This window comes from Acartia tonsa, chromosome 14, assembly GCF_053477335.1.
Source record: "Acartia tonsa isolate MP-2025a chromosome 14, ASM5347733v1, whole genome shotgun sequence".
Classification (NCBI taxonomy): Eukaryota; Metazoa; Arthropoda; class Copepoda; order Calanoida; family Acartiidae; genus Acartia; species Acartia tonsa.
Window position 1 is genome coordinate 33,105,686 of NC_137273.1, and position 14,115 is coordinate 33,119,800.

The window sequence follows — 14,115 nt, forward strand, 5'->3', positions numbered from 1 at the left end:
TCTGTCTCTTTAGGTTCCTTCTTAGCCTGGTTCTATCACAATAATAATAATAATAATAACCTACCAGTATTGAGCAGGACCCCATCTCCAGCCTGTCTGTTTAAGTTCCTTTTTATCCTGGTTCTATCACAATAATAATAATAATAACCTACTAGTACTGAGCAGGACCCCATCTCCAGTCTGTCTGTTTGGGTCCCTTCTTAGCCTGGTTCTATCACAATAATAATAATAAGTAACCTACCAGTACTGAGCAGGACCCCATCTCCAGTCTATCTGTTTGGGTCCCTTCTTAGCCTGGTTCTATCACAATAATAATAATAAGTAACCTACCAGTATTGAGCACTAGCAGGGCCCCATCTCCAGCCTGTCTGTTTGGGTCACTTCTTAGCCTGGTTCTATCACAATAATAATAATAATAACCTACTAGTACTGAGCAGGACCCCATCTCCAGTCTGTCTGTTTGGGTCCCTTCTTATCCTGGTTCTATCCCAATAATAATAATAATAACCTACCAGTATTGAGCAGGACCCCATCTCCAGTCTGTCTGTTTGGGTCCCTTCTTGGCCTGGTCTTCTTCTTTCATGGGACTTTCAACTTTTGGCTTGCTCAACTAAAAATAAATATCCAATTGAATTATATAAAGTATTAAGGTATTTTCGTATGAAGCTTAAGATCTCCGAAATTACTAAAGGGTTTTACTTTTCAGTAAAGCTTAATATATACCTATCTTGGGACGGTTTTAAGTTATTTTTTTGACCTCCACAACCATCCCCTAGAAGCTAGGGGCAAAGCAATAGTAGAGTTATAGATTGGATGTAATGGCTATTATTAAATAGAAAATTCAAAATACGCAATTAACCCAAATATTTTATAGCATTGTCTCCAGAAAAATTACACAAATTTCTGTTTAAAAATTTGTTTGCAAAATAATGGGTCATTAAAGAATCACACATGTAGTTGTCTGGTGTATACCTCTATACTTCCACTAACCTGCATTGGTTGGCTGAAAAGAACCTGTTGGTCCACTTCGTACAGATTTGGATCTTCCGGGTCAGGTGCGTAGTGAGGTCCCCAACCATAATGCTTAATACAAACAATAATATCAGAATAGGCAAAAGCAAATTGCAGCACTACGGATATACAAAAATAATTTCTTCTGAAGAATATTGCAAAATCTTGAAGGATCTTTTTATCCCCAAAAATAACTTTCATGGAATACTATTGAAGTTTACCTTTAGTTAAATCATTACATCTAAAATTCTAAAATAGTCTTAACTATACCTTTGGTAATGCATCAAGACTCTCTTGATGTTCAGCTAGCGGATCAACAGGAGTTTCATCTTCATTTTTCTTCTCCTTTGATGTGTCCTCACCTCCACCCTCTTCGTTCTCCTTTTCTTTCTTCTCCTTTTTAAGACGCTCTTTCTGCTCCTTTTCTAATTTTTGTCGCCGCTTTTTCAAGCTTTTCCAAGTTCTAAATAAAATAGGTACCTATTAAATTGATTACTTTATCAAACAAATATTCAAGGCATAAAATTGCTTAAAATCCCAGATGTTGAAAAGGAGATGCTTATTGGGGTGCTATTTGAATTGAATAATTGACATTGTTCCTAATCGTCTTAGGATTCACCAATCAAAATTCAGTTTAGTAAGACAATTTTTTCATAAAAATTGACAGGTAAAAAATCATGTTACAAATTAATGTATACCTATTTATAAAGATTATAGAGTTGCTACGCTAACGTAGGATGCTCTTGAAAGGTTTGGAACCACAGGACTATTTTAACATTACCTGGGCTTATGAGAATCCTTGATAGGAAAGAGTTCTGAAAATCTGAGGACTTGATTTTCCCTGCAGGAAAAATAACTCAAATCTAGACACTTATACATAAGGTTTCCCTAGCGACCCTGGAATTTTAATTTTATACCTATCGCAAAATAATATATTTTAAATCATGCCTGTTCTTTTCTAAATATAAGACTTTGATTATCTTTAATTAGGATTTGATTGAGTTATTATCCTGCCTAAATGCGGGAAAAATATCTGTGATGTCTGTATCTTTGTATTTTTCTGGCAACATCATTGCCAATGGCGTGTTCAGTGGTGGTCTTGGCGGCTGTGAAAAAAAGAATTATTAAAAAATAATAACATTTCTAAACACATTTACTGAACATTTAGTCATAGGATGTTTGTCTGTGTGTTTAAACCCAAGGAACTCTCTGACTGCTGGACTGATATGGTTTTCAATTGCAGTTAAGCTTCTCATAAGTCTGTGAAAGTTTTATGACTTTTTTTGGGAGATACCAACACCCTCCCATGAGAAAACGCCGCTGGAAAAATTCTCCCCCCCCCCACAAATTTTTAACAACTTTTTTTTAATACCTACCTACCTATGTATGGGAATGCAAACATATTAAATGGCAGTAGAGCTTTTATAGTAAATGTACCTAGCCAAAACCCTGTCTTTCACTAATGGTCCCTGTTTCCTCTTTAGAAACTAGAATTGACCGACCAACCTTTTTCTCTGTAGCTGTATTGCTTGTTTGACTGGCAGAAGTGCTGGGTGGAGCAGGGGGAGGGGGCATCAGCTTGGCATCGTCTGGTTCCTGGGGTTTTGGATCTTTGAACTCAGATGTGTCCATAGGTTTGCTCTCTTCCTAAATAAAAAAAAGATGACTACATCATTAATAGTGAAGCTTCTTTTGTGTAGGGTTGTTAAACCTTAACCCAACCCAAAAACCCAAGCCCAATTTTTTGTGGGTTTTGGGTAGGTTATAAAAAACCCGCGGGTTATTTTTGGTTTTATTCTATATCTATTAAGTAGTAAATTAAGTAGGTAAACATTAACAGATTTCTACAAAGAAACATTTAAAAATAGATTAATTCTCTTCTGTTTTGATCATAATTGCAGTCAGTTTTCATCATTACATATTTTTTTCAAAGCCCTTTATCTAACATTTCCTAAAAAAAACCACAAAACCCGGGATTCGTGGGTACCCGGGTTAGGTCAAACTTTTATTTTAAAAACCCAGGCTTTTAACAACCCTGTTTTTGTAAATCATGCTTTTATTATTTTAAGATCCTAAAATTTTTAGAGCTAGGTAACAAAATAATGACTAAAATAAGGGTTATTTAGAAAAGGGGTGTACTCAACATTTTGAGAAAAAAAAGGATTTGACGATTTCCATGCCAGCTCCTCGCAAACCATTTTGTACAAGCCTATCAAATCAAAGATTTAAATATCAAATGTTGAAATATATAGGTTAGGTATTTTTTGTATTTTAGCCCCTTTTAATAAAAAGAATTTGGATCATGGAAAGAAAACAAAGTCATTCCTAAATTAGGACAGAAGTCACCTTCCTAGGAAGGACATAAGTAGCCTTCCTTAAGTGAGAATTTGTTAGATGAAGGGCATAACATGCCTCCCTTAACAAAGATTTTGCAAGATTGAGGACATAAGTAGCCTCCCTTCACCTCACAAAACCTAGCTTTTTGATTCTTCACATAGCAAAATCTTGCATAAAATTGGTTTTTGGTCCATCACATAGCAAAATATTGGAAAACTTAGCTTTTCTGTCCTTCACATAGCTAATTCTTGCAAAACATAGCAAATTCTTACAAAACATAGCAAATTCTTGCAAAACATAGCAAATTCTTGCAAAACATAGCAAATTCTTGCAAAACATAGCAAATTCTTGGAAAACTTAGCTTTTCTGTCCTTCACATAGCAAATTCTTGCAAAACATAGCAAATTCTTACAAAACATAGCAAATTCTTGCAAAACATAGCAAATTCTTACAAAACATAGCAAATTCTTGCAAAACATAGCAAATTCTTACAAAACATAGCAAATTCTTGCAAAACATAGCAAATTCTTGCAAAACATAGCAAATTCTTACAAAACATAGCAAATTCTTAGAAAACTTAGCTTTTCTGTCCTTCACATAGCAAATTCTTGCAAAACATAGCAAATTCTTACAAAACATAGCTAATTCTTGCAAAACATAGCAAATTCTTGGAAAACTTAGCTAATTCTTGCAAAACATAGCAAATTCTTACAAAACATAGCAAATTCTTGCAAATTATAGCAAATTCTTACAAAACATAGCAAATTCTTACAAAACATAGCAAATTCTTGCAAAACATAGCAAATTCTTGAAAAACTTAGCTTTTCTGTCCTTCACATAGCTAATTCTTGCAAAACATAGCAAATTCTTACAAAACATAGCAAATTCTTGCAAAACATAACAAATTCTTACAAAACATAACAAATTCTTGCAAAACATAGCTAATTCTTGCAAAACATAGAATTTGCTATGTTTTGTAAGAATTTGCTATATTTTGCAAGAATTTGCTATGTGAAGGACAGAAAAGCTAAGTTTTCCAAGAATTTGCTATGTTTTGCAAGAATTTGCTATGTTTTGCAAGAATTTGCTATGTTTTGCAAGAATTTGCTATGTGTTGCTAGAATTTGCTATGTTTTGCAAGAATTTGCTATGATTTGCAAGAATTTGCTATGTGAAGGACAGAAAAGCTATGTTTTGTAGGTTTTGCAATGTGAAGGATAGAAAAGCTAATTTTTGCAAGATGAAGGACATAAGCAGCCTTCCTAATGTAAGAATTTGTCAGACAAAGGACATAAGTCACCTCCCTTAAGTTAGATTTTGTTAGATGAAGGACATAAGTAGCCTTCCTTAGATCAATTTCCAGTGACTTCTGTCCTAATTAGGAATGACTTTGTTTTCTTTCCATGATCCAAGAATTTTTTAGTTGGCGGAATATTTAGATATGTAGATGCTATTGACCTCTCTTTCCCTAAATAAAAATAACTTACCTCATCCTCGCTATCTGAGATAGCCTCATCAAAATTAGAATAATCTTCAGCATTCGGATCCTTTATCATAAAAATTCTTTTGATAGTTGTGTTTATTAGCAAAAAACAAAGTCCATAAATGACACAGCAGCATAAAAGAGATCAGAAATAAAAGTATTATCATGTAAGATGTAGAAATGATTGTCGTTCGACCTATGTTACCAACTATAACCAACACTTACGGATGATTCTATGAAGTTTTGACTTTCTGTGATGTTTTAAAATGTCCTTTACACCTTGATTTTTTTATATGATTTTAAATCTATATAATCAGAACTTATACGTTGATCTAAAACTCACTATTAGGACTTACTTAACCCCTAACATTCGTATAATATTCACTTTAAGGTTATATTTCTTTTAAATAATCAGAAAGAATTGTGCCTTGGCTACTTCAGCATCTTCCATTTCTTCATTATCTGAGCCTCCATCTCCTTTTTCATCCTTTAATAGTTATTTAATTGTCACATCGCATCATAGACAGCTTGCCGCGAATTGTAAATAAAAAAAATTAAAACATTAATTCCACTTTTATTAGCTCCGTGGGGCCAATAAAACTGATAATAATATTATGTTTTTTTTTATTTTATCATTCGTTGAAAATTGTCTGTAAAACGATACGATACATGAGTTTTTAATATAACTCAGAACCGGTTCTGATACAGCGGATAATAATCGGATTCGAAGACTTACTGGAAGTACTCTTTTATACTAAAGAAATCCTCATAGTAGTTATTTTTATAAGCGCTGTAGTACGAAATTGGATTACAATAGAATTTAACAATTTTATACAAAATAGATTCCTTTCAATTGAGAAAAATACTTTTTTTTATGTTTGTTCGTGCATGTTTTTGCATGCTAGTTGTTGTTTATGACCTGAACTATGCCAGCAAGCTCAGATCCTTGTAACATTGCACCAAGACCCCGTAATTTAGATACTGTGTCTGCGTCAAATGTATCGCTGTCGGCAAGTTCTCCATTTCTATACAGAAAATAAAATAAAGTGATAGTCAGGTTATACTATCAAAAACAAATTGATTAATTGTTAAAAAGAAATATATACATAGAAAATCCAAAAATAGTGAACAATTCAAAAAGAAAAAAGGTGGTTTAGCTTTAAGTTCTGTACGATTTTGATATTTAAAGTTATAACCTGGTCCTCTACTCCCTCTTCCCATCTTTTTCTTTCAAAAACATCCCTCAAGATTAATTTTAATAAGTTTAATCTATCTTAAGTGAGAGGAATTTGGATAAAAATTCAATTGGTAGGTTGGAAAATTTAACCCCCTGAATAGAAGTAGAATCAAATACTTACTTATCAACGTTACCAAATAAAAATGAGGTCATATTAATTCCCGGGCCGGAATTCTCATCGTCTGAATCGTCCGACATTTTCACTTCTAGCTCAAAAATAAAAATGAATGGAAAATTATAGAAGAAAAGCGTAATCTAAATAAAAAGAAAAATTTAAAACCCCCGACAACTTTCTGAAATCAATATTTTTGTTTAGCCTTTACTCAAGAAATATATCTTTAAAATTAAAAATCAAAAGAAATTTGTAAAAACTGTTTTAATTTATTAAGTTTTTACAACTTTTTATCTAAATACCTACTATCGGAAATTTTTGTGTTTACAAACAAAGACACAACACACTGTGACTTTAACGTGAGAATTCTGCTGTAATTATATACAAAAGTTGTGTCATAAAATATATATAGTAAAAGGTAGCACTTAACACAAATTAATCAAAGTATATAATAATACTTATTACAATTTAATTAGATGCTAAATTAAGCATATATACAGTGCACTTTTACCTGATTCAAATTAAATAGAGATTACCTACATATAATAAAAATACTATTTCATAATATATAAAAAAAAACGTTCTAAATCGTTAATTACATGATCAATTTATCCATACTATGTAAATGCTTAGCTATATTTACATCAAAATCAAACATTTATTTTTAAAATTCAGTTTTTTTTCTTAGAACTTAACTATTTTTTCAATTATATTTTTCTAATAATATTAATTACGTTAAAATACTAAGTAAATAAACACTTAAATTGTCATATTCAATCATTTTATCCTACTTAAATTACCTAAAACATACATATTTCCCAATATATTGCTTAGAATTATATTTACAAATTTACAAATTAAAATTGCACCATTATAGACAATAATTAACAAATGCAAAATAAAGTTTGCGGCATTTGTACCCGGGAAATGACAAAAACTCTTTGCACAAATAATCCCTAATTTGTTAATAGTTATTTTATCCATAATTGTAGTTAACAAAGAATATTAGTACAGATTATAGTAATATTTTTTTTTTTTTTTATATCTTTAAATATTGTTTATTGTGTCATATATTAACTTGTTAGGCTGTAAGAAAGCAAATATTAGAAGGAAAAAAATATACATAAAAATTTCCGCTTTTTGAAATGGAATTCTGGAATAAGGATTAAGAACCTTTTCTGATTTTATTTTGTTTTCTTATTAATTGAATAATAAAACTTTAAAACTTTATACCTATAGTCTATCTTAGAAATGAATTGATATAATATTATTATTTATGAAGACCGAAGAGGTTTTAATTCAGCTCTGTAGATGATATATTTAGAATTTGATAAACTTTAAATTCACCCAACCTCTCATTTTATTGATTTTTTTAAACTAGATTTTTAAAAATTGGATTTTTCCAAACCAACGAGAAAAATTAAAATGCCACTTTTATTTGTTGTTTTTTTTTTACCTGCCCAAAAATTATATTATTTTGAAATCTGTTGACACATGCAGGGTGGTTTATATTGATCTCTCTGCCCCTTCGAATAGATTCTAGGAGCATAACCGCTAGTATAATACAAATTAGAAAAATTTCTGTTCTTCTGTCTGAAGCTTATGATCTTACCAAATTTGAACCGAATAGCATATGCTTTTCAGGACATATTTTTCTTGCAATATCATAGATTATCACAGATCATAGTTTTCCATTTTCTGCTTATGTATTTGATTTGTCTTAAATTATACTTAATATGTAGTGGGGAGGGGGGGGGGGGGGGGGACATGACACATAAGAGAATGTATACAACCAACTTGAATTGGGTTCAGGGAGAATGTGAAAATTCAAATTTATATTTTTTAACTTTTTTTCATTTTTATTTAGAATTATAAAAAAAAATTTGACTGATAAAAATCAGAACAACAGTATTAAAATTAAGTTTACAATGATACAACATTGACAATGACATGCTATAATTTAATAACCAGCTATAATTTTTTTAATTATTTCCCAGCTAGAAACGTCGTAAGGAAACTCGCATCCGATATGTAGTATTTTATCGCGAAAATCTTATTTACGATTTTATAGCAAAAATCGAAAAAAATCGCTAGGGATTAATTCGATTTTGTAGTAAAAATCGCGGCAACCACGATTTGCCTAAGAAATCGTAAACAATAGCATTTTATGTGTGTCAACACACACTTACAAACAGACACACAACCAACTTATAATCAAGATCATTTTGTGATAAATATAGTTTATAAAATTGCCGCTAGGTATTCCCATTACTTTATGTAGACAATTTGAATTTTTTTGTTATCAACCAAAATAAATTCAAAACTGGTATGACATAATATCATAATGTGTTAATGATCTATTATTAAAAAAAAATAAATTGTTGAAAGCATTTTTATTTTAAACAACAATAAAAGTACAAAAATGTCTTAATGGTACTTAAAATAACCAATATTGAGTATGACACAACTTCCTCTCTATTCTGATTGTAATGGTAACAGATGTAATATCACCCCTTACAAATATTGAGTACACAATATTCACATAGAGATTGTGACCCTTTCTCTATCTCTCTCTCTGTATGAAATGTACAAATTTTGATTATTATGAAATTGATTGTATTATGGACCCTTTTCCTTACATTAAACTACACGATGTTAAATATTTTTTAAATGTACTTTTTATTCACGATTTTGGCACGATATCGCTTACGATCCTTACGATAACGCTTACTAGTTCGTAGGTGTATCGCGCAGCTCTAAGTACCTTTTCGACCATTTATCGTAACATATCGTCGATGTGCATTGGACGACTATTTAGCGATATCGTAAGAACTCGTGCTCGATTGCTACACGATATCGTGCGCTATAGTAGCGCGATAGTGACGCTACTTTCTGGCTGGGTTAACGGTAAAACATGAAACTAATCATATTAAATTTTGCAATTATAAAGTAACATCCATAAAAGCGAATCGTTGAAACGGTAGGACAAACGGGCATTAACACCTGTACAGTGTCAGAACTGAATAATCAGAATATAATTTTCAAGAGTCAAAGCAAAATTCTAAGTAAATTTGTTGAAAAACTTCTTGATACAGGATAATGTTTTTTGGACATTTTTGGAAATACTTTCATTTAGGACTTGATAATAGAGTTGTTTCTCTTATAATATTGTATTTTGTTGTCCCAGAAATCAGTATACCAAAAATCAGATCAATCGGATAATTAGATCACATGAAAATTTGTTGTTTAATATGGACGTACGGACATTTTAATAATGATTATAGTGTTGCTACGCTTTCTTAATCGTACCTAACTACTACAGGAATCACCATACAAAGTTTGAAATCGATAGGACAATTCCAACATGCCTAAATTAACGAGAAAAAGCTATCCATCTTAGACTGACGGACATACGGACGGAAGGACCAACCCTAATTATAGAAAAGCTTCGCTTTTAAAAAGTAGTTTTTCTATTAAAAATCTACATTCCCCCCCCCCTCAACCCCCCATTCTCCCCCCCCCCCAAAAAAAAAATATGTTTTAATCTTTTCTGATCTGTTGAATTTTGCTTTATGGACGTTGTCTGTCATCTATAATACAAAGTAGCATAATGTCTGTCTGTCTGAAGCTCAGTACCTCTCCATTGAATTGAACCTGAGTAGGTTTTAAGCTATTTTCTTTGGGGGTGTGATAAAAAATCGCTTCCCCCAACCACGAATTATTTTAAAAACAAAAACAAATAAGGGGGATGGGGGGGAAAACCCAAAAAAGAAAAAAAATTCTTACCTATTATGAATTATGAATAAACTATTCTATATAAGAGCCTAGAGGCTAGGGACGAAACTGCGAGTACATTGTATAATATATAATTCTAGAAGACGGGATACGGGTGAACATAGCAAGTATAGAGCAGCTACTCTACTTTCATGGTAAGATGTTCCTTTTAAAGAGCAGGTCACATGAGTATGTATTTATTTGTGTGTGTTTGTGTATGTGTGTGTATGTGTATGTGTGTGTGTGTGTGTGAGGGTGTATGTATGTGTAGGTGTGTGTGTAAGAGCAAAGAAACTACATACAGACATATATTATTCTGTTTATCATATATAGTGACTCTATGAATAGAATACAGAGAAAAGAAGGGGTGTAAATACTAAACTACAAATTATTGGATACTATATCCAGCAAAATTTTCCCTGTTTTAAAATCTGAACCACAAATGAACTCCAAAGGGATAATACCCCGTAGGAAAAGAACCCTGTGAGGCTATAACCCTAACCCCAAAAGGTTAAAACTTTTTTTTTCAAAATTAAATAGGAGGGGATCAGGGCCTGTTTAGTAATAATTCTTAGGCAAAGCACCTAATTGATTTTGATAAACCATAAATTGAACGCAATTTTTATATAAAATAGTTGTACTATATAAAGATTTTTTTCATTGCATGCTATTTTTGTATTATAGAAATAACACTTTAAAAATATACTAGCGGCTACGCCCCTAGAAGCCTCTACGGGCACTTAAGGTAGGAGGGGGGAAAAGTCGACCTTATCCCATTTTAAATTTGAGTTTCAAAAGAGTAAAAAAATATTTTTTTGGGAGGATGGGGGTGAAGACACCCTCCCCAAAAATAGTTTAAAACCTTCCCAGGACCTATAAGAAGCTTCACTGTAAAGGAGAACAATATTGGTTCAGCGGTTAGCGAGATCCTTCGGGACAGACAAAAACGCTTTCTACTTTATATATTAGGATTCCTTACAAACCATCTCGAAGATCTAAAAGGTTTTTAGACATATTTTTCATAAAGTCAAAGAAACTTTCTTTGACAGCTTTCATAGTTTTTATATCATCAAAAGAGATAATATAGAGAGAAAAAAAGTATAAATATGTCATAAAATAATGAGGTAGAGAAGATATGAAATAGGAAAGGAATGATACTCTATGTCCATCTATCTATCTATCTAAATAATTGTGTATAGAAAAGGGAAAGAGCAAATGGAGAAATATAATATAAGATTGGGGAATAAAAGAATCAATGAATATAAGTGACGTATTCGATCCTGATACCCCATCCCCCTTTAAATTCCCCTTTGCCTGCCCCACTTCCACTTTAAGTTCCCCTTGCCATTACCATTACAAGGATCCCTGTAGGGCTCCCCACTCTCCCTTTGTGTCCCCGCCGGGCCTTCCGAGAGGATCAATAGAAAGCCGGCAAAGAAACCTCGCAGGGTTTCATTTTAAAAATAATTACTTAACTTACTATTTATTGAAAATAATATATTTTTTTCAAATATTAGATCTAATAATCTAAGTATAGTTGATATTTATTACTCTATAAATTTTGAAGAAAAAAATGAAACCCTGTACTAAGGGAGTGGTGATATGTGTGAGTTGAGTGTGTGTGGGTGTGTGTGTGTGTGTGTGTGTGTGTGTGTGTGTGTGTGTGTGTGTGTGTGTGTGTGTGTGTGGCTCCGTGTAGAAGGGCTCTTACGGAGGCTGAATGACTCCCTTTCTTTCTTTCTTTCACTTACACTACAACATGTTCACAGTATAGTTATTCTTCTTAGGTAATAATTTATACAATTTTATCCTCTTTAAACTAATTACAACAACTTCTTTACTAATAGGATTTGTTTTGTTAAAACTGGATTATTACGTACAGTGTTTCTAAGTGTATTTTGTGATCTTTATGTGTATATATGTATAATTATTTTTTTTCTGTGAATATTGATAAAAATATGTTATCCTTATCTTGTGCATATGATAATATGAATGTGTATATATTAAGTGTATAGATATGTATAATATGTATTAATGTACATTTCTCTGTTATATGCTCTTAGTAAGTTAAAATAGACATATTCTTTGAATCTAAGTACTGAAGGCTTTAAAGGCCAATTTTAAACAGCATCAAAAATCATTTCACTCAGAAGGTTAGTTAGGGGGTGTTATTTTGAACCACAGCAGTTAGGGGTTGTAGAGGGTGGAGAAATGTTGTTGACAACAGCTTGTAAGGGAAGGCAACAACAATTTAAAGTACAGTTGCCGGGCTCTTTTACCGTCAACCGCATTTCATTTATTTTACCTAAAATCTCAGTGTATTTAATTTTCCCTTTTTGGTCCAGCTAAATCCCCCCCCCCCCCATTCATTTTCTTATTCCACCCCTGTAAATATGTAATCAGCTGATATGGTTAGTTCATTGACACCCCACCCCCTTCCAACACCACTCCACCTCCCCTTTGTATGTTCCCCTTTTCTTTCAGCACCCAACCATAACCACCCGATGTACTGTGCAGCCATGCGGGGGCGCAATACAGGGGAATGGGAAAGGGGGGAAGATGGGTGGGCGACTGTTCAAGATTTATCCATCCATCCATTTTTCATCATACATCCAAAGCTCAAAACCTTACACCATTTTTGGTGGTTTAGTGCCGGTAGATGATAAAATATCACCATGGGCAGATAGAGAGAGTAAAGCTTTTCCCCATAAGGTTGGGGGGGGGGGGGGGGATCTCCCTTGGGATGGTAAAAAATTGGAAGGTTTGTTGGCTGGTGCAAAAGTATGCAATGCAGTGGTTTAGGACAATTATACTGATATATGAAGTAAATATACATTATATATCAATATATTATGTGCAGTAAAAATATGTATACATAATATAAATGAGTATTTTATATGTTATATATTGCTAATGCCATAACAAAATTAAAACCAATTGGAATAATATAAATACTTTTCTATATTTTCAATTGGACTATACTTAAAGGACGTACAAGCTTTTATTTTAATGGGTAAAATGGGGAGTTTCAAAGTAATCTATTGTATTTTTAAAAAATTTTGAAGGGGTTTCAACTTTTATGGTTGGTACCCCCCGCCCCCCCCCCCCCCGTGAACGTCTGTGGAAATATTACAGCCTTTTGTAGATACTTTTTCTTAATTCCTAAATGTCTCCTTAAACAAAATATTCGTCAATAATCAGCCATTTTTTACATTCTAAGAAACTCCAGTATAAAACCTTAGAAACAATTCTGGCAGGAATGGCATCCACTGAAGACCAGGATGGGATGGGAGCTGCAGCTTTGCAAATTTAAAACCAGGAACCAATAGAACTTTGGGGACATAAATTGAGTGAGGAATATATAGTAACTAAGGGAATTTCAAGGTAGAAATGGGGAATAAAGGGAGCTTGTACGGGTGCAAAATGAGAGAAGGTTTACATGACATGGGTGTATAAATGGTGGGAAGATAGTCCCACTTGGAGAGGACCGGTCTTTTGGGTGCAGTTGTTACATAGCTAGTTAAGTGTTCATACAAATTTACCAAAATATAAATTAATCCTTTTTTTTATTTTGATAAGTTTTCAACTTGTCATATTTTATTTGACCTATACTTTTGTTAGGTACACTTTTACACCATAAAAACTCTCTTATGATAAATTCAAAATCTTAAGAATTATTTTACCATTTTGTCTGGTTGTTTATGGATAGTCCTGGGCGCAGGATGGGAAGGGATTTGCAAGGTTGGCAGCTCAGGGTTTGCTAAAGATTGCATGCACAGTACTATACAGATATACATAATATATATTTATATACATCTACTGAAATGCATTCAACTTAATTGCAACCTCTCAAGCAATTTCCAACCCTCTCCCATTCCTAACTTTACTCAACCTTGCATAACCTTCCCCTAACAAACATTTACCTTTCCTGCACCACCCCTTTGAATTTAGCTTCCAATGTAGAATTTGTTGTTTCCATGCAGAATAGCTGACAACCCAGTGTACTGCACAGCGGCTAAAACTAGTTAGAAGAGCAGATAGATAGATAGATAGAAGAGGGGACCGGCTTAACAGGGCTCATTGTGGGTGCAGTGCATTGCTGTTCTCAAGGCACTCTCAGTCAAGTTAGTTGAGCACACTTGTGTCAAGAGAGGTTTATAC

The 14,115-nt window shown here is 32.8% G+C and overlaps 2 protein-coding genes across 55 annotated transcripts in view; one reads left to right on the plus strand and one right to left on the minus strand.

Moving 5' to 3' along the window:
* Window positions 1-6,341, minus strand: part of Taf1 (TATA-box binding protein associated factor 1) — a 45,715-nt gene extending 39,374 nt beyond the window's left edge. For 4 of the 5 annotated variants that reach the window (XM_080148859.1, XM_080148857.1, XM_080148855.1 and 1 more), the window contains exons 1-10: window positions 6,190-6,340; window positions 5,751-5,856; window positions 5,259-5,318; window positions 4,836-4,895; window positions 2,518-2,658; window positions 2,026-2,117; window positions 1,793-1,852; window positions 1,282-1,474; window positions 991-1,083; window positions 513-610 (exon numbers count right to left, since the gene is read on the minus strand). In XM_080148859.1, coding sequence (XP_080004985.1) covers window positions 513-610; window positions 991-1,083; window positions 1,282-1,474; window positions 1,793-1,852; window positions 2,026-2,117; window positions 2,518-2,658; window positions 4,836-4,895; window positions 5,259-5,318; window positions 5,751-5,856; window positions 6,190-6,266 — 980 coding nt within the window. In that variant the 5' untranslated portion in view covers window positions 6,267-6,340. Of the gene's footprint in view, window positions 1-512; window positions 611-990; window positions 1,084-1,281; window positions 1,475-1,792; window positions 1,853-2,025; window positions 2,118-2,517; window positions 2,659-4,835; window positions 4,896-5,258; window positions 5,319-5,750; window positions 5,857-6,189 lie in introns of all 5 variants that reach the window. The other variant, XM_080148858.1, reaches the window with a different exon arrangement.
* fne (ELAV like RNA binding protein found in neurons) overlaps window positions 1-14,115 on the plus strand; it is a 183,032-nt gene that overhangs the window by 123,778 nt on the left and 45,139 nt on the right. For 19 of the 50 annotated variants that reach the window (XM_080148864.1, XM_080148900.1, XM_080148896.1 and 16 more), the window contains exon 1: window positions 11,634-11,741. The exons of 26 other annotated variants lie outside the window; for them this stretch is intronic. The gene's annotated coding sequence lies outside the window, so the exon portion shown is untranslated. Of the gene's footprint in view, window positions 1-11,613; window positions 11,742-14,115 lie in introns of those variants that run through there. 5 more of the 50 variants (XM_080148905.1, XM_080148907.1, XM_080148914.1 and 2 more) reach the window with 2 other exon arrangements.